This window comes from Heterocephalus glaber, unplaced genomic scaffold, assembly GCF_053883595.1.
Source record: "Heterocephalus glaber isolate CG9 unplaced genomic scaffold, H.glaber_assembly_v1.0 deba00001497, whole genome shotgun sequence".
Lineage (NCBI taxonomy): Eukaryota > Metazoa > Chordata > Mammalia > Rodentia > Bathyergidae > Heterocephalus > Heterocephalus glaber.
In genome coordinates, this window is record NW_028258320.1 from 38,697,577 (window position 1) to 38,722,547 (window position 24,971).

The following is a 24,971-nucleotide window of genomic DNA, read 5'->3' on the forward strand; positions in this document are numbered from 1 at the left end:
AATCACCAAGAAACTATGTGAACATGTGCTGCCTAACAGGGAACAAGCTAGGGGTTGGGTGATTAGTGGATTTGAAGGCATCCCTTGAACCCCCAAGATGGTTACTGTGGAGGGATGAGTGGGGCCTGAGTACTGTGGTAAGGCTGAGTATATAGGCCCCGTGTCAAGCAAGAATGAGATAGGCTTACCTGAGATGCTGACAGTTACCCTGGGCTCATTGGAAGTGATGGCCATGGGGGCTGCAGATGACCCTGGGAAATCCTCTGTTTCCAGGCTGATGAGCTCTGACAGATGTCTTTGTACCTGCTGCCTGGGCTTGAGGAGGGGATGGCCTCTTACCTTTTCAGTGAAGGGGACAGTCAACCCTCCAGTGACCTGTGTAAATTCAGAACAAGAGCCAGGCAGTGGCTTGGGATTGGGGCATTCTTTAGCCCAGTGCCCAGTTTGATCAAATTTAAAACAGCCCCCGGGGGGCCCATCAGGAGTGAATGTCCTCTTGTAGCATGGTGGTTTACCCTGTAGGGCTGCTGTCAGCATCTGGTAATTAACCACTTTTTGTTGGTTTGCCTATTCTTCACGGTTATTGTACACCTTAAAGGCAACATTGAGGAGCTCGGTTTGTGTGGCCTGAGGGCCCTCCTCAACCTTTTTATGTTTTTTTCTAATGTCAGGGGCAGACTGTGAAATAAAATGAGTGTTAATAACAATTGTGCCCACCTGAGATATAGGATCAATTTTGGCATATTTTTGGAGAGCATTGGCCAATTGAGAAAGAAACTGCACTGGATTTTCGGCGGGGGGGTGGGGGGGGTCCCTGAGTTATCTCTGATCTTGTCAAAATTAACTGTCTTTTGGGAAATCCTCTTTAAGCCTTCTATGAGACAGACAATCATATAGTCCTAGAGGTCTCTGCCTGGGTCATCATCCTGGTAAGTCCAGTCAGGTTGGGTATCTGGTACTGCCTGTGTGCCTTCTAGCTTGGTCAGGTCTGTGGCATGGAAATCATCTGCTGCTGTCTGGGCTGCCCTCCAGACCCTTGGGTGCTCCTCTGGGGAGAGAATAGTGGAGAGAATCATGTAAATATCTTGCCAGATCATATCATAGGACTGAGTAAGGTGGCAGAATTTTTTAATATAGACATCAGGATTGGAGAAGAAAGAGCCTAAGCATTTTTCAGTTTGAGAAAGATGGGAGAAAGAGAAGGGCACGTGTACTCTAACAATGCCTTCAGTCCCAGTGACCTCTCAGAGAGGCATCCGTGTGACCAGGGCCAATGTTGGGAGTAGCGAGAATGGATGTGGGGCAGGGAGTGTGGAAGTGAAGGTGGGTGTTGAGGACGGGGTGCTGGGAGGCACAAGATGGCAGAGATGAGGGAAGGTCACAAGATGGAGGAGGTGAAGAAACATGCAAGGAGATGGAAGAAGAGCTGGCTGTGTTATAGAGTGGGGGAAGTGTGAGCAGTGAGTGATTGGCAGGATCGAATGTGTCAGAGTTGGGAGGGGTGGACAGCGCAGTTTGGGCTAGAAGTACCTGAAAAGGTGAACAGGTTTGACAGAGAGGGTCCACAGCATAGGTAGAAGAAGGCTTGTAGGTAGGGGATTTCTGACCATTTGCCACTGCATTGACAGAAATTGCATAAATCACACAGTATGTTAAAATCAAAAGTGCCATTTTCAGGCCATTGAGACCCATTATCTAATTTGTATTGAGGCCAAACCTGACTACAATAGAAAATGGGTCTTTTTGGTTTAAACTCTGGTCCCAACAATCCAAAGGGCCTGAGTTGTGTCAGGAGGCAGCCTAGAGGCATTGGGGAGGGGGGGAGTGGATAGTTGGGCTCCCATGCTAGGACAGGTGAGGAGGAGGCAGCTCCCTAGGAGAAGGGCAAAAGGGAAGAGCATCCTCATCCCTTTTGACAATCTCCAAGCAAGTCTCCAGAGGGAGAGAATGAGAGCAGCAGGGCTGATGGGGCATCCCCCAGGGACATGGTCCTGGGCCCAGCAGCTGAGGGGTCTCTCTGACCAAGCACTTGGATTTTTGAGAAGTCCCCAGAGGGAGAGAATGAGAGTGAAACAGAGGACCTGAAGAGAAGGAGGCTGAACTGCCCCCTCACCCAGAGATCGATGACCAGTGTGGATGTGTAGCATCAGCAATGGCAAAGGCAGAGAGCCCCAAAAAGGTCCTGGCTTGGCAGATGTGGTCCAGAGGAGATGGCTGAAAGGCCAATTGACCCTGACTGGTGAGGGATTGTCACTTAATCAACTGCCTACCTCCCAGGTTTTGGCACCAGATATGTCAGGTAAAAGAGCCGAAAACCAAGACCAGACCAGAACCACAATAAGCCTTTATTGCAGGGACAATCTGCAGGGCTGTCTCTGAGTGCAGCTCAGGAGTGCAGCAGCATGGGAGGGGTAGGGAAAGCTTTTATAGGAGCTAGGGTGGGGTTTGGGGATGTGATGGTTGGGGATTGGAGGGTTTGAAAGGTGTGTTACCGGGGATTGGAGGAGCCTGGGACATCACTAGTTACTAGGAAGAGAGCAAGTAACCAGTTACTCTTTTGGTGGGAAAAGGGGCATGTTGGGAAGAAGAAGATTTTCTTCTGGTGGGAAAAGTCATCTTGAGGTTGAGTTTTAGGTGGGGAGCAGGGTATTATGTGAAGGAAAAGGCCAGTTTGGGTGGGAAAGGAACCATCTTGAAACTGGGTTTAGGTGGGAAGCAGGGTATTATGGGAAGAAGAAGGCAGCTATTATATATTGCAGCCATCTTTAGGTGAGGGAATCTATCAAAGTTGTCTTACCCACTCATGCATTTTTATTTTTGTGGCACTTTCTGCTTTCTTATCTATAAGGAAACAATAATGTAAGTTGCCAGAGTCCCCTGCAGTGGTCCTGGCTTCCTGCAAGCCAGTACAATGTCTGCCAGATAGGAAAATGGAAATTGAAAGAATCACAGAGACAGTGACTTGAGAGAAACTGAGTCTTGGGCAGATCTAAACTGTTCTGGGCAGCAAAGACAAAGAACTCCCAGGACATCCAGTGTTTATTTATTACAAGTACAGGAAGGGGAACAACTGGGCAGGCCTTGGGACACCTGCTGATAACAAATATCAAGCAGGCAGGACTGTAGAATGAGGGCACAAGCATATCTTTGCTGAAGAGAATAAACAGTTAATTCAGAAGGGAAAATTTAGCTGGAGTCAATTGACCTTGACTGGGAGTGAACTCAGCCAAGCTCTGCTATTTCCAATGGAACACAGCCAATTTATGGAAGGGCAAGAAGCTTGTGCTACTATAGCCTGCTAATACTGGGAAGAAGTGTCTGTTACACCTCAAGCAGCCTAAGGACTCTGAGGTAAATGGGAGCTAGGAGCAGGGAAGAGACTTGGAGTTTAGTGAGAGTGCCTACAGGGCAGCATTCTCTAATTTTTTCAGTCATAATCTTCTCAATTATGGCTGCAGCCTGGAGGAAAAATCAAGGAGGTCCTAGATATTCTTTAATTTCTTATATCTGAGTTTTATCATAGGTTTATGGATTTTGTTGCATTATTTGAATTACATGCTTGGTTCATTTTATTAAACTCTACGTCAAATCCTTCTCAGCTCTGCATATAAGCATATCAGTCTTGGCTGGGGATTTAGCTCAGTGGTTTTGCTACCTGCTGCGCAAGCTCAAGGACCCAAGTTCGATCCCCGGTACCAAAAAAAAAAAGCATATCAGTCTTTTAGAAAGGGTCTGGGTAAATGTCGGCAAAACAAGGCTTATTAGCTTAAATGTACCCAGCTTATCCCATTACCCTACAAGACAGAGGACACCAAGATAGGAGCTGCACCCAGAAATCATCACTGCCCTAAACCAAAGGTCACCTTGGATTCCAGTAGAGCCTCCCATGACTGAATTGCTCCGCCATGTCAGGAGGACTCCTCCGGAGCTGTGAAACAGAGATTGAGATAATGTGTGACTGGAGCCCTGCCCTTCAGAGCTCCATAAAACTGGCCCTGGAGGTCCTTTGCTTGCAGCCACTCTGATTCACCTCTGCTGACTTTGCCCCTTCAGTGTCTCAAACTAAAGACCTTTTCCTATGTTCTCTTACTGTTTTTTGTTAGAGGACTCACCCTTCATTTTTTCTTACCTTCTAATTAAAGCTTTTGCATGTAATTTCATACTCTTAACTGCAGTTTTAATTTCCATTATCACAAGGAACTGTGCTAGCCAGTGACATAAGGATGGTATTCATATTTCTTATAAAGGCATATTATTTTATTATTAACAAGATAACAGATTTGTAAGATGAACAATCATAATTATGATATAGGGGGAAGAGATGTAACTCCCAAACCTGCTAAGTATCTGAAATGCAAGTTTGTGCTCTCTAAAATCAAAGAATGAATTCTAGGAACAATGGAGATTAGGAATAGGAAAAATTTATTGAGAGAAAGAAAGCTTCTGTCTAAGAGAGACAGAAGGGGGACTGGAAAGTGGGTTGCCCACCTACCCCACTTTTCAAAGATGTTTTATACAGCAAAGCCATGTGGTGAGGCAGGTACAAAGTGGGACAAAACTATAAGGCCCAATGGAAATTTACAAAGTGGGCATGAGGTGGGACAAAATCACAACCAACCAATAAGATTACAACTACTGTCACCCAGGTAATATTGATTAAATGTGGATCAAATGGAAAAACAAGTCGCATACAAGGAATTTCCCATTTAGAATATCAATCACTGCTATCTATCCCCAGGGGAAGTAGTGCCTCTTCTTTTTATAATGCTAACCAGTAAATGTGCCTCAATGGTTCTGAAAGCAGCCCTGTCTAACTGCCTACAAGATATCTAATTAACTTACCTTTCTACAATAATTATAAGCCTGTCCAAGTTCAGGGTATTTTCATGGAATAGAAAAACAATCTCTGAAATTGAATATCTTGTGAAATTCTGTGGTTGGAAAAACTCTGAGTTGGGCCAGTTCTGCTACTGAATCATCTCTGCTGTGTTTAGCCTCAGAACAAAAGTAGTCTTACTCTTATCTAAGGATTCCTTCATCCCTAAATTAGCCATGGGAATTCTATGCCCTCGGTTTATATGGATTTTTACCAGATATTTGAGAAACATTATAATTGGTTTTTTTTAATCTCTTCAAAGATCAAGCCATAAATATACAAAATCATTATTCATCCATCCATTAAAGAACAATACATTTATCACTATTTCCCATTTATAGCTGGGTAAACTAAATGATTGCCTTAGACCTCAGAGAGCTAAACTACTCAGAGATCTTTCTAATGCTTGGCTTCCTATTCTTAATGTGGGATAAAAGGAACATTTGGAGCTCCAGTCACTGAGCCACTGCTGCTGAGGACTCAATTGATTCCTTCTTGAGCCCCCTGCTTCCCTGAGGATCAGTCACCCCCAGCACCACAGCCAACTTCCACAGGCCATTTCCCCTGAGGTGTCCTATATCTGCTATCCAGAATCTGCACTTTTTTGATCCCTTTGCTGATGCAAGTCAGGGTGATGACCTGCTTCCTGTCAGCACTAAGGATTATAACCATATAAGAGTTCAACAGATAAATGACAAGAAGACCCTTGTCCAAGGAAGTGCTGATGATTGTGATAAAAAGAAACTAGTGAAGGTATCTAAGAAGAAATTTGCCTGCAATGGTACTGTAATCAAACATCCAGAATATGGAGAAGTAATCCGGCTCCAGGGTGACCAGTGCAAGTACATATGCCAGTCACTGGTAGAGATTGGACTGGCTAAGGATGCTCAGCTGACAGTTCATGGGTTTTAAGTGCTTGTGGTTCATTGAGTACTTAAGTGAGAATTTCCTTGCAATGAGTAGAATGTTCCTTCTGTCCCTTGTCACAAGTTTAAATACCTCACAGCTTGTATGATGTAACCATTTGGGGTCCGCTTTCACTTGAACTAATGTAACTCCTTCATGCAATAAATTGAAAAGAGCCTAAAATGGGGGTGGAGGGGATTCAAGTTCAGTGATTTGACTCCTGGAAAATTCCAGAGTTAGTAACATGAACAAAGAGAATTAAATCTGGATCTCCCCAGGCAAATTGTCTCACACCAGTAAATTTACTGGACAAAAATATGATTTTTTTTGCAAAATATTTTAGAAGAGTCTTTCCCTCTTGTGGTCCCAGAAGTGCTTACATCAGAATCTCCTAGAGACCTTATTTAAAAAGTAGTTCCCTGGTATAATCTTTTTGATGATTTGCTGCATTTTGTTTTCCAGTGTCCCATTGAAGGTTTCTGCATCTATATTCATTAGGAAGATTGGCCTGTAGTTGTCTTTGGTATCCTTCTCTGGTTATGGTATCAGGGTAATTTTTGCTTCCAAAAATGACTTTAGGAGTATTGCTTCCTTTTCAATTTCATTAAAGAATTGGAGGTATAGGGGCATTAACTCTTCTCAAAAGTTCTTATAGAATTTAGCAGTGACTCCATCAGGACCTGGGCTTTTCTTTAATGGTAGGGTTTTTTTTATTACTTCTTCAATTTCATTGACTGATATTGAGTTATTAAGAATTTTTACATCCCCTTGATTCAGCTTTGGTAATTCATATATGTCTAGGAATATGTCCATTTCTTCTGAGTTTTCCATCTTATTAGAGTACCAGTTCTCAAAGTAGGTATTCATAATCTGGACCTCTGCAGGATCTGTTGTGATTTCACGCTTTACATTCCTAATTGCATGGATTTGTGTCTTTTCTTTCTTTATTTTTTTGATAAAGTTGGCTAAGGATACAAAGTCAGCACTCAAAACTCAATAGGATTCCTGTACATGAATAATAAAATAAATGAGAGAGAAATCAGGGAAACAACACCTTTCACAATAGCATCAAGAAAAATGAAAGATTCAGAAATCAATCTAACAAATAAAATGAAAGACCTTCACACTGAAAACTACAGTGCTCTGAAAAAGGAGATCAAAAAGGGTATCAGAAAATAGAAATATATCCCTTGTTATTGGATAGGCATAACCAATATACTAAAAGTGTTCATGCTTTCAAAACTGTTATATGAGATTTAATGCAATCCCAGTCAAAATATCAATAGCATACCTCAGAGAACTAGAAAAAATAATCTTAAACTTCATATGGAACCAGAAGAGACCTAGAATAGCAAAAGCAATTATGAGCAACAAGGGCAAGGCAGGAGGCATCACAATTCCCAATTTGAAGCTATACTATGAAGCTACCATGAGAGAAACAGCATGGTACTGGCAACAACAAAAACAAAAACAAAAACAGACATGAGGATCAATGGAACAGAATAGAATATGCAGAAATAACTCGAAGCACACTCAGCTACCTTATCTTTGAAAAAGGGACCAAACACTTTCAGTGGAAGAAAGATAGCCTCTAATAAATGGTGCTAGAAAAACTGGCTCTCCACATGCTGAAAATTGAACCTAGACCCGTATTTCTCACCATGCACTAAACTAAAATTGAAATGGGTCAAAATCTAAATATTAATTCAGAAATACTAAATCTACTGGGAAATAGAATAGGTAAAACTCTTGAAGACATAGATATAGGCAAAGACTTCATGAACAAAACCCCAATCACACAGGAAATAGTACAAAGAATTAACAACTAAGATCACATCAAATTAAAAAGCTTTTGCATAGCAAAGGAAACCACCAAAAGAATGAAGAGACCACCTACAAAATGGGAAAATAATTTTATCAGTCACTCCTTAGACAAAGGACTAATATCTAGAATATATAAAGAACTTTTAAAAATAAGACCCTCAAATTTAAATGTGTCAGATAAAAGGGCCGAAGACCAAGACCAGACCAGGCCACACCAAGCCTTTATTAGGGGAATAGATCTAACGGGCTGCCTCTGAACAAAGGATAGACAAAAGCAATATGGCCGGGGCAGGGAGAGTCTTTTATAGAGACTGGGGTGGGGTTTGTAGGGGCTGAGGTGGGGTTGAGTGAGGTAGTGACTAGGGAATGGAGGAGCCGGTGATGTCACTAGGTGGTAGGAGGTGAGTATTAGGTTACTTTCTAGGCAGGAACAGGGGCATACTGGGAATAAGGGTTTATTCTTTGGTGGGAGCAACCATCTTGGCATGATGTCACACAGGGGAGGGGGCAAGGCATGATAGGAAGAGGGCAGCTACTATACATAATAGCTGCTGAGGTGGTGGGAGACCTATCAAAATGCTTAATCCAAAAATATGCATTTGAAATGAATAGACAAATAAATACATGAAAAAATGCTCAACATCACTGGCCATTAAAAAAATGCAAATTAAAATAATGTTGAGATTCCTTTTCACTTCAGAAACAATAGTTATCATCAAGAAATAAGCCAATAATAAATGCTAGTGAGGCTGTGGGGGAAAAGGAACCCTTCTCCATTGCAAGTGGGAGTCTAAATTGATACAACCACTATGGAACCTGATATGGAGATTCCTCAAAAAACTAAAATGAGAGGTTCCATTTGACTCAGTTGTTCACTTCCTAGGCATCATACCACCATGATATATGCATACTCATGTTTATAGCAGCACAATTTATAATAGCTAAATCTTGGAAACAGCCCATATCCCCATCTATAGATGAATGGATAAAGAAAATGTGGCATTTATATACAATGGAGTACTACTCTGCTATAAAGAAGGATAAACTTGAGTCATTTGTAGGAAAATGAATGTACCTAGAGATCATGATTTTAAGTGAAATAAATCATATGCACAAATTTAAATATCACATTGTTCTCTGGTGTGAGAAACCCAAAAGGTAATTAAGGAGCATAATGGAGGATAGATATTGGACAGTAGGAAGAACATTTTTGGAAGGGAAGGGGAACAAAGGAAGGAGGGTGGAAGGGAAGGAAGGGAAAAGGAAAAAAGAGAATAGAAGAAAAATTGAAACAAAGCTTTCATAAATGGGAAGGGGAAGAAGGGTTGAAGGGAAGAGAAGGAATGGGGAAAAATAAGACAGGATCTATTATATACAGGTACAAATTCCTTATGATGAATGTGATCAATATGTATGACAAATATGTACTAATGAAAAATATAAAGTTTTTTAAAATGTAGTTTCCTGGGCCCTCCAAGATGGAAGGTTTGATGTCTGGGGGTATTTTCTCATCTTTCACCTTGCAATCTCAGAGTCACAATTTTGAACAATGTGCTGTAACTGAGCCTTAGTAGTTTTAAATGTTAGGTTTCCTTTTCCTTCTCTTGCTGATTTTAAATTAGTTTCACTTTCCAGTTCTCTTTTCTCTTTCAAAAAGGCAATTACTACTTAGAAACCCAGGTTAAACTTCAGCTGGTACATTCTCCCTGCCAGCCACCTCCTCATTATTTAGTCTCTTTAGCATTTACTGGGGGCAAATTCAGAAGATTTCTGTAGAGCAAATCAGTCTTGTCTGCAGCTTTTTGGAACAGCTGAGATGCAGACTGCTGTCATGAAGTTAGTGAAACGGGAATGCTTAACCACTCTTGTACCAGATTCCTGATAGTGGACCCATCATTTAGTGCTTAAATTTCATTTGTACAAGTAAAAATCCTATCCTTAAAAAAAGAAGTTTTCTTCTCTAGTGTCTCTGGTTCTTTTCTACTTAAAAGCAAGTACACACACACACACACACACACACACACACATATGTTTTATCTATTTCTTTTCCCTAATATTATGCTGTCCTTGTTCATGGGTCTGTTTATGTCAAGGACATACTGGATGAGATTCAGAATCCCTAATCAGCTGAGCCAGCCCCCCTCTAAACCTTGACTGCTGCCAAATTCATAGCACTCATGTGATAAACACTTGTTCTGTTTTCCTGACACTGTTACTAAGCAACAATTTCATGAACAAAAATTCCACTCATACTGCTCTCAGTATACACAGATCTTCTAAAATTCATGTCATTATTTGCTTATGTTTTCATCACTTTCTTTCAGAGTTAGTGCCTCACAGAAAATATTTGCATCTAAAAACTCAGTTCTATTAGAAGCCTCCCCTCTGATATAGAACTGGAAGAAAAGAGCTGAAAGTCTCCCCCCCACCACCCCTGCCCAGCTCCTTGACCTGAACCTAAACTGAGAATATCTAGATTGCTCTGGCCTGAGGCTCACAACAGAATACTTATGTTTCAGAGGCTGCACAGAGACATGATATGAGGTACCAACCCTGGATCTCACTTGAAAAACTTGCAAAGGAAAACTACTCCCAGCTGCACAGAGAGAAGGACATGCCCACCTCTCATGGTAAAAACATCACTCACAAGTCCTGAATGATCTTAAATGACACATCCTTTCCCTAAAGTATCCCATTTCTTATCACAACTCCATGAGGAAAGGCTCATTACTATCCTGACTTACTGGTAAGTAAATATGACTTAAAAATGTGAGCTAACTAGCCCCAAATCATACATTCAATAAGTGCCAAGTCCAGCAGTAACCCAGACAGACTGACTCCAGGTAGCCGCCACCACTGAGCAGTACTATCTTGTGTGCACAAAATCAAGTGGAAGTAAAATGTCTTGACATTTTTAATTGTGCCCAAACCAAGGAGGAAGGAGGAAACCTCAGGAAAAGATGTCTCACTGGCTCCAATACGTGGAATAAGAGCTGTTATAGTATTTCATATCTTGTTCTCATAGCCCTAAAAAATATGTCTGTGAGAAACCCCTTGCTAGCAGGTGAAAAATCAGGGTTTGCTGCTTCTCATAATAAAAAAGTTTGCCCATCAATCACTCTTCCTTTTAAGGAAAATTAAGCTTCCATGAAGTCCTGTTTGGGCACAGTTCCCTTTCCTTTGTTCTCTGAGTGATCCCACTTTCCATTCCTGTACTGTCATCATGCTTAGAGAATTTTACTACCTACTGCAATAATTAGAGTATACTTAGGGAATGGGCTTAGGATTCCTATTATTTTGGTACTCTTGTGATTTAGTGGATTTAAGAACACATGGATCCAGACAACATTCTATGCTGTCAGGAATGCTGATTCTAATTGGCAGATGTGGTGTATTTAAATCCATCCCTGAAGGAGACATGGAGAAAGGTTTTTAATTTGCACAGTTTTTTTACTATATCCCTTTTTAAGCATACACTTTCCCCATGAGACCTGCAAATTTGAAATGCAAATGCATAAAATCCTACTTGATATTCATTTCCTGATTAATTTATGTTTGGCTTTGGAAAGGTCATAATGCCCCTCTGTCTGTTGAATAATTTCTGTGCTGTCCAATACAGAAATTCCCTGACAGGGAGAAGAGCAATGCTGGGGATCTGGGAATCTGGCTTGGTATTCTCCTTTAGCACATAAACAATTTCATAGAACATGAACATCAGACAAACACTCCTTGTGACCATGATAGATCAAGGCAAATACAAGACCACTCTGTAATCATGTCAGAACATAGAACAAAACATTAAGTTTGATTCAAAAGATGATGAACCATCCACTACTTCATTCTTCCACACATTGACAAAGGCTTTCTATAGTATTCCTCTAGGTATAAACCTCTGTCCTGATTTAAGGAGGTACTAACACATGTCCCAGGAAAATATGATACTAATAAATGACACCAGAATTCCATGAAAATATGCATCTCTATTTTCTACTGGGCTTGACCCAGCATTGGATATCATTGTCAGATTCAATGAGACAAATAACCAAACAGCCCCCTAATGTGGCTAATGTAAGTGACAGGATTCTTTTGAAATTATATCTTTGGCTTTGGTCTAGTTTTCTCTCTTTCTAGGTATGATTTAAGATCCCCAATTATGGACTTATTCCTGCTTCCTGAAAACATCTACTCTTGAGCAAAGCCCCACTTCCTTGAAACTTGTTCATAATCCCTCAACATAAGCTTGAATTTGGTAAATATTCTTATTAAGAGCCTCTATTGTTCCCCAGGGTGTATGCTGTCTTTCACAGTCCCAACAGGTAGCGGTAATATACCCAACTTGTTCAACCACAGGTCGTTTCTGGAAGTACTTGGTTAGAGAGGGCTGACACTGAAGATGTCCATCATTGACAGTGAAGAGTTACCCCCGTCAGCCACCACCCATTAGAGTGAATCAAGACCAGCCAGAGATCCAAGACACAGTGGGCGGTTCACCATCAGCAGAAAGACCACTGAGGATTTCAGCACATGAGAACTAAAAGTTCATAGAAAACATTTTTAACAAGTCTTTTTCTCTTTTTACAGTTAAAAAACGATGGTACTGTGTACCCCAATTAAATGTCTACATGAACAGATCACAATATATGGGATTAGGAAAAATACATATAATACAGTTGTAATTTTTATAATCATCTGTTAGTTATGGTAATACAAGCTGTTATGACTTATGGTAATAGAAGCTGTTATCCCAGAAAAAATACTGAAATATGACTTGGGCAACAACAAACAAGTTTACTTCTCATATTTCTGACAGATGGCTATCCCATGATTCAGGGACTAAGTTTCCTTCCATTTTTTGACTCTAATCATCTTTAATAGGTTCCTTTCTGGGTTTTTTCCTGAAAGAGGGAAAAGCAGATGTGAATGTTTTATGGCCTGAGTCTAGAAGTGGCATAATAATGTTTGCCTATTGTCCATTATCCAAAACTCAAGTTCATAACTGTATCTTACAAGGGAACCTGGGAAATACAGTTTACTTAAGAGTCCAGAACAATGAAGAAACACTACAGCCAGGCTACCATTTTACTTAATAATTGTGAGTAGACTATAAACAAGTTAATAACTTTATCTGGAAATGCTCAAAGGAAGCATTTCTGAGCTTTTGCCCTTTTGCTTATCTTGGTATACCCTCTGCATAACCAAGATAAAGAAATTTACAGAATGACTCAGTAATGTTTCACAAGAGGATTTCTGAGGAGTAGTTTTTCAAGGTTTCCTGTTTCCCTGCTAATTGCATTTACACCTGGCAATTACACTAGCTTTGGTCTCATGGAAAATTTCTATTAAACATGTGAATGTTGTCTAATTGACTCCATGGTGGTTGTTGCTTTGTAGTAAGTGATATGAAAAATACTAGAGAAGAAATATGAGGACAACCCAGAAAAACTGTGTGAATTTAGATTTGGTTGTTAACATCCATACTTCTAAAAGTAATGTTGTCCCCAGTAGCCTCATCACAAACTAGGACAATATATACGTATTTCTCTACTAACCAATTGGAACAGGGTTGTTTGAACACTAATAAGATCATCACTATAGTCTGAATTGACAATAACACAAATTCTACTAGAAGATATAAACAATATGAGATTTTTCTTACAGGTCAATATCTCAAATCCAGAGGCATCAGCCTCACAGAAGACAACAAGCCACACACTACTTTATTATTCTACAAATTGACAAAGGCTTTCTACAGTACTCTTCTAGGCATAAACCTCTGCCACTGATTTAAGGAGGTACCACTGCAGTTGTCCCAGGAAAATGTGATAGTAACAAAAGACAACAGAATCTAACAAATTCATGAAAATATACATCTCTGGACAGAGGATGTAGCTCAGTAGTGCCACTGACTGCCTCGAAAGCGCAAGGTCCTGAGTTCAATCCCCGGCACCAAAAAAAAAAAAAAAGAAAAGAAAAGAAAGAAATATACATATCTATTTTCTACTGAGCTTGCCCAATATTAGATATCGTCTCATCATAAGAATCGGTTATCCTCTCTCCAAACCCACAAGGACTCCAGCAAGAAATCTGCATATGCAAAAACACTTCTTAAAAGCAACCTCTTTGCTGCCAAAACTGAGCCTGTGTGAAACAGACAACCCTCTCTGTTTCCATGAAGATGGAAATTTGCCAAAGTTATTGGGCCTTGAGGGTGTGAACGCTTGCCTGCGATCCTTCCCATATATAAGCATCACACTTATCTCAGAACCCATAGAACTCCCTGGACAAAATTTAAAGGAGCCTCCTACCCTGACTGAAAGCACTTCCCAGCACCTGCTGTCTCTCAGCACCATGAGGTAAAGGCTTTCTCTGTCTTGCTAACCTTATTTCTGTGTACTTTGCAATTCCAAAACTTTCCTTAAAGACCAGTTTCAGGCAGGTTTCCTCCTAAGGGGGGTGTCTCATTCATGGTTCTGATGCTGATAGATCCCAACCTGGTTTGTGAAGACAGTTTAATGAGGGGGCTATTTATGATGGTAAATGCAAAGTTCAAGGAAATCATCAGGAGATAGTGCTGCATGGGGGTGAGGATTGCCAACTAAAATGGTAATATGTTTGTTAAATGGTATTGGTAACAAAACAAGCCTAGGCCTCCAGGGACACCAGGAAGGAAGAAGTCCCCAGACCTGGTCAGGCCCTTAGCTGTAGCTGTAGGGGAAGGCTCCTCAAGAGCCCATTGGTGGAAAGCTCAACCACTCACAACTGAAAGCCCAGCACAGAGCACAGTGGGAGCTTAGTAATGAATCCTATGACTTGCACCTCTACCTGCTCTTACATTTTAATTTCTGAGTGGAGACTCACAGTTGCCAAATCCAAAAGAAATTTTTTTAAAAAACAAAGAGGTCCCATCAAAGAAGCCCATGGAGCCAGTTTTCCCATGCATAGGGTATGATGAAGAATGGAGGAAAGTAGGTCCAAAGGGGCAGAGAGGAACATACGCACAGAGGCAAGTTTCCTGACCAAGCTCTTATAGCATTTGCTCAGTTAGGGCGGCTAGCTTAGTAACAGCAGTAGTGCTCATAGGAAATGAATGAGAAACACTTCTTTATTTCAAATGAGATGCCATTTGTGTTGCACAAAGCAAGAACAGTCTCAGAGTCAGGGACATAATCCTCTGCAGACTCAGACCTAGAAAAATGACTTGGGAGTATGAAGAGCATGGGCAGAACACATTCAAGGAGAATCTGAGAGCAGTGCTCTGGTGAGTTTTTGAAGTGGATGCTTTGAGGAAAATGAGGACTATGTTGATCTGTTAGCTTTCAAAGAGGCAAAACATAGTTATATATTGTGAGTCAGATGGTAGGATTTATGTAAAAATTGTTTTTTACTATACATTGATATACACAGGCTAAAGAAAATTTCACAAGATTCCCTTCAGGGATCTTCTTTTGGGCCTAATGGGTAGAAAAATATCAAGTGTAGAATATACTTATAACATATCAAGTATGAAATAATACCTATGTAGGATGTAAGGACTGCTTTTTTCAACGAATAGAGATGAATTTCTTTTTCTTCCTTCATGTTCCTAAAGAAGGAATAGAGCTTCATCTCCACTTCATAGGAGGGAGAAATATTGGGGCAAAATCTTATTCACATTGGCTTCTCCTTATTCTTATCTTTTCCTCTGGATGGCAGGGGACAATTAATATAACTGTTGAGATTTTGAATACCTGTCTTGCCTAAGCTACAGAGTCTCCTGACCTCAGGGTCCCTGAATTACAACAGTGGGACTTACATTTGACCTCATGCTTCATTCACACCTCTTGCTGCTTCTGACCCCAGGCAATAAATTCTGCTATTATGAGATGGCTCTAAGTAAACTCATACAGGCATAGGAGGTAGGATGCCTTACCACATTCTCCAAATTACTTTAAGCATTCAGGAAACTCATCATTTTGTACCAAATCTGGCTTTTATATTTAACTCTGATCCTTTCCTGGCAAGAGGGAAATCCAAACATGCTTCCATATTGGGAATGTGGAAAAGATGAGTAAAGGATCCACATTTCTTCTAATATCATTAGTGATATAATACAGTTTTAGAAGAAAGCAAAAGGGGAAAAGAGAGTCACAGAGTTGAAAGTGGTGTTCCAATTATATTGATCTTAGCAGAATTATTTTGACTTGACTTTTAGACTCATTTAACTGACACCATGGAGAAATTAACATTTCCTAAAGGATTTTATGTCAACACACTGTCTGCTACTAGACAGGACCACAGAAACCAAAGAGGCAACAAATTATACAGGCAGGGGCAAGGGATTTAGCTCAGTGATTTTGCCGCCTGCTGCTCAAGTGCAAGGACCCGAGTTCGATCCCTGATTAAAAAAAATACTATACAGGCAGGGATAGAGGGAGAAAGAATATCTGATGATTAAAAATCATGCCTTCATTTCCAATATACTAAAAGTTTTTAAAGTTGCATAATTGTGGTTTTCTTACAGTAAGGAATCTGATGGAAATCTAATAGAAGACAGCCTGGTTCAGTTGAGATGTCACTTTACATGGGAGCTGATAATTGACGGTATTGACATGCCTGATTTAGAAAACAGGGTTTTGGAAGAGATTGAGTTCCTTGACACCAAGTACAACGTGGGAATTCACAACCTCCTGGCCTATGTGAGACACCTGAAAGGCCAGAATGATGAAGCCCTGCAGAGCTTGAAAGAAGCTGAAGACTTAATCCAGAGAGAGCACACTGACCAGTTAGACAAGAAGAATGTGGTGACCTGGGGCAACTATGCCTGGGTGTATTACCACATGGGCAGGTTGGCAGATGCCAAGGCATACCTGGATAGGGTGGAGAAGACTTGCAAGAAGTTTGAAGGTCCCTCACATTTTAGGATGGAGTGTCCTGAAATGGACTGTGAGGCAGGATGGGCTTTGCTGAAGTGTGGAAAAAGGAACTATAAGCGAGCCAAAGCCTGCTTTGAAAAGGCTCTGGAAGTGGAGCCTGAAAACCCTGAATTCAACACTGGATATGCCATTACTGCCTATCGCCAGGATAACAATAGGAATGAAATTTCTCTAGATCCGTTGAGGAAGGCCATGAGGCTAAATCCAGAAGACACATATATCAAGGTCCTCCTTGCCCTAAAGCTTCAGGAGATAGGAGAGGAAGCTGAAGGAGAAAGGTACATTGAAGAAGCCCTGAGCAATAGGTCCTTCAGGACTTATGTCTTTCGATATGCAGGCAAGTTTTACAGAAGAAAAAACTGTGTAGAAAAAGCTCTTCTGTTCTTTGAAAAGGCCTTGCAGGCAACTCCCAACTCTGCCTTCTTGCATTACCAGATCGGGCTTTGCTACAAGACACAAATGATCCAAGTAAAGAAGGCTACAAACATGAAGCCAAGAGGCAGGGATAGAAAAAATGTGGACAGATTGGCTGGACTGGCTATATCTGAATTTCAAAGCACTTTACAACTAAAGCCCACATATGACATGGCTTATGTTTCTCTGGCTGAAATGTATGCAGAAATAGGCCAATTAAGAAAGGCAGAGGACAATTTTCAAAAATTATTCTGCATGGAGAATATTGATAATCATATACAACAAGAGATACATTTCCGCTATGGTCGTTTCCAAGAATTTCACAGGAAATCTGAAGATAAAGCAATCACTCATTATTTAAAAGGTCTAAGAATAGAAGAAATGTCATATACCACAGAAAAACTTCTAAGTGCTCTGGAGAAATTGGCTGAAAGACGTGTGTACCAGAATGTTCACATTGTGGAAAGCTTCAGCCTCCTTGGCCTGGTCCACAAATTGAAAGGGAATATGAATGAGGCCTTGCTATGCTATGAGAAGGCTCTGAGGCTCACTGAACACCTGAATCCTATATTTTGAAGGACAACTCCCATTACCAATTTCATGTGCTCATAACTAAATATAACCACAATCTTTCCTAGTTGCTACCTCCAAAATGTATAACCTGGTAAAACACAAAACTGTTGAACACAACTCACCCTCTGCTGCCTGCCCAGCCCCACTTTCTTTCCCCGGAATAGTGTGTTGTGTGTCTATAACAGAAGCCTTGCTCTTCTACCAACTCTCTTGCATTAGTTGACCAGGGTTGATTCATTGTGTTTGGGGCACCTCTCAGCTCATGGACTATCAAGAATAATTTTCTTTATGAATATGCCTTTGGAATGAACAGCTTCCATCCTCAGTCTGTTGGTATCCAGAACAGAGACTTCTACAGGGAAGGGTTCTTTCTCAAGTGGCCAAAAGCTCTGAGCTACAACAGGATTTAAGAGCAAAGCAAATGACCAAAGATACTAGATTAGATAAAGGATAGAGATTCAGGAGTTGCCTACAGAATTTGAACTTGGAGTTCTATTTCTCCAGACCTTTTGTTTTTCTTGGACAAGAACTGCTGGTGAGCCCAGCCCACAGCATTATAATCCATTCCATCTTTTGTCTACGTGTATGTAGCTGCTAACACAAGGAATCTATACGATCCAAACACATTACTGAACATTTGTTCACAGCATAGAAGACTTTTAATGTGTAAGGGGGAAAAAAGGAAGGAGATAACATATTTGGGATGTACAAACTGAAAACAACATAGATTCATACAGTTTTGGGGTGCTTATTGTGTTGTGTGTGATAGAATTACCTTTGTCTCCTGACCAAAAGTATTACTTTTGCTAAGATCACAGATTCTTTCTATTATGCTGGATATATTAACAATGATATGTATTCTATATTGGTGTGGACATAGGAAAACTGCAGTAACAAGTTACCCAACACAAAGGGTGTTCAGACAAAAGAACCCACACAATTATACACACTGCCAAGTCTTTTTTTATTTTTTTATTTTTATTTATTTATTTTCTTTCTGGTACCAGCGATTGAACTCAGGACCTTGCACTTGTGAGTTAGGCACAGCACCACTGAGCTAAATCCCTGGCCCCCAAGTCTTTTAAAACACACACACACACACACACACACACAGAAAGTTTACTTCTATAGGCCATTACATTAGAAAGTTGACTTGTATTACCTTGATTTCTGAGAGCTAGGATTGATCAATGGTAGGGACTAGGGATGGGAATGGGCTTGGCTGTGTCATTCTCATGACACTTGGAGAACACACACACAATGACACCCTTTTCACCTTTTTTGATGCTAAACCAGGAACCAATTTATTAAATTCAACCAGAGGAAACTACTGGAGCAGGAATATTGTCCTTTCTCTGTCAGAAAGGTGAGATTCTTCAGTTGACCCAGCCTCTCCTGACTGCCCCAATTCACGGACTAAATCTACCTTAGAAATCTGAGGACCTATCTCTGCTCATCTGAAAACGTAGTACAGTGTGATTCTAGTTGTCACACTACACTGCTTTGGCTTAGCACAGTTCTATGGTTGTCGCTAAAGTGATAGCTGTTTTTTCTTAACCAGTGTCTTGTTGGGAGCAATGCTATGTAATTCTAGGGAAAAATCATTTGATTAGGCCTATTCTGCCTACAGGCCAGCTATGGCATTCCCAGACATAATTCCATTTTGGCCTCAGGTCACAATTGAGACTTCAGTGATCCCATGATGCTGTGATGCTCCAGGGCAAGACCAAACCTGTGGGAGACACCCTGGGAGGAACCAAATCTTCATCTGCATAGTTCCTGGGAGGAACCAAATCTTCATCCTCATTGTTCTTAGATTTCCACTGCCCCTCAGTCTTTTGTTATGCCTTGTTTACCCCAATGTGAAGTACTGAAATCTACATATTCATTGGTTACATTTGTTTCTCCCACTGAATAAAAGGTGCTGCAAACTAGAGGTTTTTGTCTTTGCTGCCCAGAGCAGCACTGATCAGACTCAAAGCTCAGCTTCTTCTCAAAGTCTCATTTTTCTACATTTCCTGTAATTTGCCATGTATTGCTGTGGCTCACAGGAGACTAGGACTTACTGCAGAGGTTCTGGTAACGTCCCCTTCCCCTGTTCCCCACGCTGTCTTGCCTTGGCAAAGAAGTAATGGGGGATTTAAAACCCTCTTGTCAGAAAGGTCTAAGGGACATAATGGGGGGGGGGATATTGTGGGACTGTGTGATTCAAAAGTTAATCCCCCCCTAGATTTTGTTGTAAATTTGATGGTTGGAGTGTGTTTGCCTCGGGACAATGGACAATCAGTAATAGGGCGAGGTTACTCAGCCATCTGTTTGCCCTAAATCCAAATGTCCCGGGGCCCAGTATCTATAGGACAATCTGTAAACAGGGTGGTCGTAACTGTCAGTCAGGATATCTGCTGAACATCAGCATGTGACAATGAGCCACTAACCTTTGTTCTTTTTTTTTTTTTTTCTGTGAATCCACATGTTAAACCGCCCCCCCCTTAACCCCCTATAAAACAACCTCGGACTCTGAGCCAGGTGCCTCTCTGAGCTATTTCGCTTCGGGAGTGCCGTCTGGCCAGACTAATAAAGGTCTGTTTTCCAACATGGCCGGTGTGTTCCTTCCCGGGTGGTCCTCGCTGTAGCTAGCTCCTTGGAGCGTTTGGTAAGGCCTTGGTCTTACATTCTGAAGGCACCACTGGGATCCTGGGGTGTGCTCCACTTCAGCTCCTTGGAGCATTTGGTAAGGCCCTTGGCCTTGCATTCTGGAGGCACCGCTGGGATCCCTGGGTGTGCTTCACTATAGTCAGCTCCTTGGAGCGTTTGGTAAGGCCCTCGGTCTTACAATATTATACACATAAAACCCAATATTTTGTAAATATTAATGCACTAATAAAAGAAAAAAGATCCTCTTGGTTGAATTCATCACCAATGTAATAAAAGTACTCAGTTGGAAGTTACATTTTGTTTCACCAAATTTCTTCATTAATATTGTACCATTCCCAAAACTCTAGATACTGGGACCAAAATCTGTTTCCTTAGTAATTGATACTACTTAATAGTGTTTTTCAGTTTGTACAATTGTGTCTATATGTGTGTGTACATGTATTCATGCACATGTGAGTGTGTATGTACTTGGGAGAGCATAAGTCCTAAAATAACTTATAAATAACATCAATTATACATATAAGAGAATCAAAAAGCCATCATGGGTTTGATGGCTGAACATCTTTTAACTTCTGCTCTTATCAGGAGCTCCTCCATTATGGGGCTGGGAAAAACAGAGGACATATAGAAGAATGTGTGACTATCTGCTTATATTAAAATAAAGCCATCAGAAAATAAATGAAATTTTGTAGTGTTTACTTCTGAACATAGCAGAGGCAAAGAAAGGAGGACAGAAATAAAAGCTAGAGTTTTCTGTATCTAGTTTTGGAACCATGTCAACATTTTACTGTTTCATATTTTTAAAAAACATCCACACATACATAGTGAGATATCTTACCAGGTAATAGTACTGACTGCTTTTTATGTAACCAAAGAGGAGATAAATTGATGGATAGGGAAATGAGCAGATAAATCATATGTGATAAGATAAACATAGTAAATTGTATAGAGTCTATTATATATATGAATATTCATTATAAAATTCTCTAAACATTTCTGTTTGACAATATACATAGTAAAATACTTGGTTTACAAGGGTAAATACTAATATTCAAAAAATAAAGCAGATTTAGATGAATGATCCAAAATATACATAGAATGGAGGCTAAAATCACAGATAAAGAAAAAATACAGAGGGATTTTTAAAAGATATCTTATTTTATTTATTTTTATAGCCTGTCAGGAGCAATTCTACATAATTTTAGGGAAAAATCATTTCACAATTAAAATTATGATTAGGCTTAGTTTTTCTGTCTATAGGCCAGCTATGGCATGTCCAGACATAACTCCGTTCTCTGGTCACAGCTAAGGCCTCAATAGTCCCATGATGCTGTGATGCTCCAGGGCAGGATTATATCAGCTGAAGACATCCTGGGGAGGGACAAATTCCTAAGTAACATAAATTCCTCAGGACCTAGTATCTTCATCTGCATAAATTCCTCATTGTTCTAGGATTATTACTGCCGCACTTGAGTCATATGTTACTCACAATGTATTGAATAAAGGTGTGGCAAGTGGTGGGGGGGCTGTCATCTTTGCTGCCTAGAGCAGCAATGATCAGGCCCAAAGTTCAGCTTCTTCTTTAAGTCTCATTTATTTTTCTGGTACCGGGAATCGAACTCTGGTCCTTGAGCTTGAGAGGCAGGTGGCAGAACAACTGAGCTAAATCCTGGGCTCTAAATCTCATTTTTGTCCATATATTAATTAATTTACCTTGTGCTGTCTTGGCTTGAAGGAGACTAGGACTCTCTGCAGGAGTTCTAGCAATGTCCCCTTTCCCTGTTCCCTACAATAGTCCTTTTAAAAAAAATTTTTATTAGTCCATGTTTGCAGTATATAATGTTCACATATTATAATGTTCACATGTATTCTTGGTGTGGAGTTGGTGCCCAAACATCTCAATTTCTTTCTCCATTTCCTTTCCCTCCCCTCCCTCCACCTCCTTCCATTTCTTGATCCCCTTCCCCTTTGAGAAAGATCTATCTCCCTACTTTCTATTAGCTATCTTTTTTGCCTCTTTATTTACAATTTGGGCTTCTCATATAAGAGAAATCACATGATATTTAACTTTGTGTGTCTGATCTATTTCACTTAACATTATGGTCTCAAAGTATTATAGATAGATGAGCTAGGTAAAAATATTGTAGGCAGTCAGCTAGGGCTAGGTCCTCCAGAGGGTCAGGACAAAGGTGAAGCATACCACAGCAGCAACTGGAGACACATCAGCTGAAAAATCAGGCCTAAGATAAAAATAAGATGACCAGACCTACATACTTCCTCAATGAATAAACACTGGGCTAATGAAGTCTAGATAGACATCAATCACCTTGGTGGGTGACCAGAGACCTCTGGACCCACCACTTCCTAGGAGAATCTTTGTACTTTCCATCCACACTTGTTATGTGACTTGTTTCCCAATTGGACCACTATTACCTAAGTGACTATATTTGTAACCTTATTGGATGATCATTGCTATGGTCTACATTGTACCCACATAGGTTTTACCCTATAAAACTCCTCTGTAAAGTGAGGTCCCGGGCTACCCACTGGGGTCCCTTCCTGAACCCCAGGAGCTTTCCTATCAATAAATATCTTCCTACTCTTAACCTCTGTTGTCCTTAGGACTCATTCTTTGATTTCCAGAGAACGAGAACTTGGCATATCATACAGTTAACAGTTGGGAGATATAATATTTCATATTTCATCTCTGGTATTATATCCTGTAACAAAAGTACATCCATTTTCCTGCAAATGACTTGGTTTTTAATGTACTTTAATTCTATGCGGTAATAGGACGTATCTTATGTACAATATTGCCGCAGACCAGCTGCAGTCGATGCAGGGTAGGAAGGGGAGAGGTCTCGGGCTGGCGAGTGAGAAAAGAACCTTAGCAAGCAATGTGCAGGTTCCCTCTGAGAAGTCTCAGGGTCTGATTTATTTTTATATCTTTAAGCAATGGCTAGGAGGCATTGGGCGGAACATATTTACATTTTAGGTTGCCTTAGCAATTTCTATAGAAATAAAGGTTATTTTTTACTAAACAAAGTATATTTTTCCTAAGCTGATTCATTTCATTGAACATCATGAATACATTTTAAAAATTACAATTGTCCCCTTATTTACCCACACCTAAGCAGAACAGAAGGTAACTTAATCAAAATCTCTATATCAGCGGGGGTACAAGCAAGATTTAGTTAATTAAATGTCAAACTTGTGGTCATCAGCTGGCCCTTGAGAAACTGCACAATGGTTAATATAGTTTGCTATTAGCTCTCTATTTTTTCTATACCTCTATTCATCTTGCTTAAATGTTATTTGGGTTCATGGTCCATGAGCAGGAGATGTTTACAGTACTTTGAGAAAAACTGAGTAACTTGCCTCCTTAGTGTATTTATCTGTCTTAACTTTCTTTCTATTTCCCATTTCCCACTGTGTCTTACATCTAAAATCTGTCCTTTCAATCTCTTTATAAGACCCCTTTAGTAAAAAGAAAGTCATCAATAGAAGAAAGGAGTTACAGTAGCAGGAAAACAGAGGGAGTTTTAGGAGAGGTTTCTTTAGAAGTGGGTGTGACAATAGAACTGAGAGAAACAGGAATTTGGGACTTGTGAGCCAGATCAGATTTCAATACAACATTGCCAATTTGCTTCGTGGAGAATATGTTGTTAGTCACAAGTACAATGATTCCTGTGACCAGAGTAACAATTGTAAACATTAGGGCAAGGAAAAACAAAACATGAGGGTACAATGTGTTCCACCCTCCTTTTCCCCCAGCTGGAACTTTGTCAAGCAGCATTGGAGGTTGGTCGGGCTTCACCACAATATGAACATGGAAAATATATTTCTCAACTCCATTCATCGATCAGTTGTATGTAGTTTGTTGATTTTGTTATTCTGAGATTGTCAATGTATTTTGAAATAGATCGCATGAGTTATGAAATTGGTACCACTTAGAAAAGAGGTACTCAGGGCCAGGGATTTAGCTCAGTGGTGCCACTCCCTGCCTCAAAAGCTCGAAGTCTTGAGTTTGATCCCCAGTACAAAGAAAAGAAATGAAAAGAAAAGGGATACTCAATTTAAGAGGAAAGACAGGGATGTAAGATGGATTAGGTTAAGTAGAAATCCTGTGTATATGAGCTCATGACACTTTCTGTTACAATACATACATAATATCAATTTTATTTTTCTGTTTTAATACTGTACTACAATTGTACAGAGAGAGAGAGAGAGAGAGAGAGAGAGAAAGGCTAAGGTCTCTATATCACTTTCAAAGGCAGGTCCCCAGTGATCTAGTTTCCTTGCACTAGGCACTATCTCCTAAATATTCAACCACTTCACAACAGTACCATCAGCTGGAAACCAAGCTTTCAATACATGGCCTCTGAGGGATATTTGATATTCAAGCCATGACATTCCTCCTCTGTATCCAACATCTTATTCTCATCTGATAATACAAAATGCATACAGTCATTTCCTGAGTTTCCATAGTCTTAAGAGTTGTATTATTTTTCAAAAGTGCTATTGTGAGACTCAAGACAAACTCAGCTCTGGTGCCCTATAAATATCAAAAGAACTAGGTAAGTACTCCAAGATACAATGGCATAGGATGAGTATTCCCATTCCAAAAGAGAAGAATAAGGACACAGAATGAAAAGATCAGAGCAAACTAGACCTTGCAGGACCAACATTATATCTTATGGCTCCATACTTGGAATCTAGCACATAAACCTCCAAAGGACTTATGCAGTCCTACCCCTAAGACCTTGCTGGCTGAAGCCCACATCTCCATTCTCTTGTGCTGGCTTTTCTTA

General features: G+C 40.3%; 1 protein-coding gene and 1 pseudogene across 1 annotated transcript; both read left to right on the forward strand.

The window, feature by feature from the left end:
* The first annotated feature begins 1,221 nt into the window (after window positions 1–1,221).
* Window positions 1,222–6,173, forward strand: LOC101701191 (eukaryotic translation initiation factor 1 pseudogene; annotated as a pseudogene).
* Window positions 2,936–20,905, forward strand: LOC101714680 (protein IFIT1 homolog B-like). The gene is made up of 4 exons (XM_004838478.3): window positions 2,936–3,351; window positions 10,126–10,352; window positions 13,265–13,959; window positions 16,107–20,905. Exons 3-4 carry the CDS (start codon window positions 13,697–13,699, stop codon window positions 17,506–17,508), a joined length of 1,665 nt encoding a protein of 554 aa, XP_004838535.3. The 5' UTR covers window positions 2,936–3,351; window positions 10,126–10,352; window positions 13,265–13,696; the 3' UTR covers window positions 17,509–20,905.
* Window positions 20,906–24,971: the final 4,066 nt, after the last annotated feature.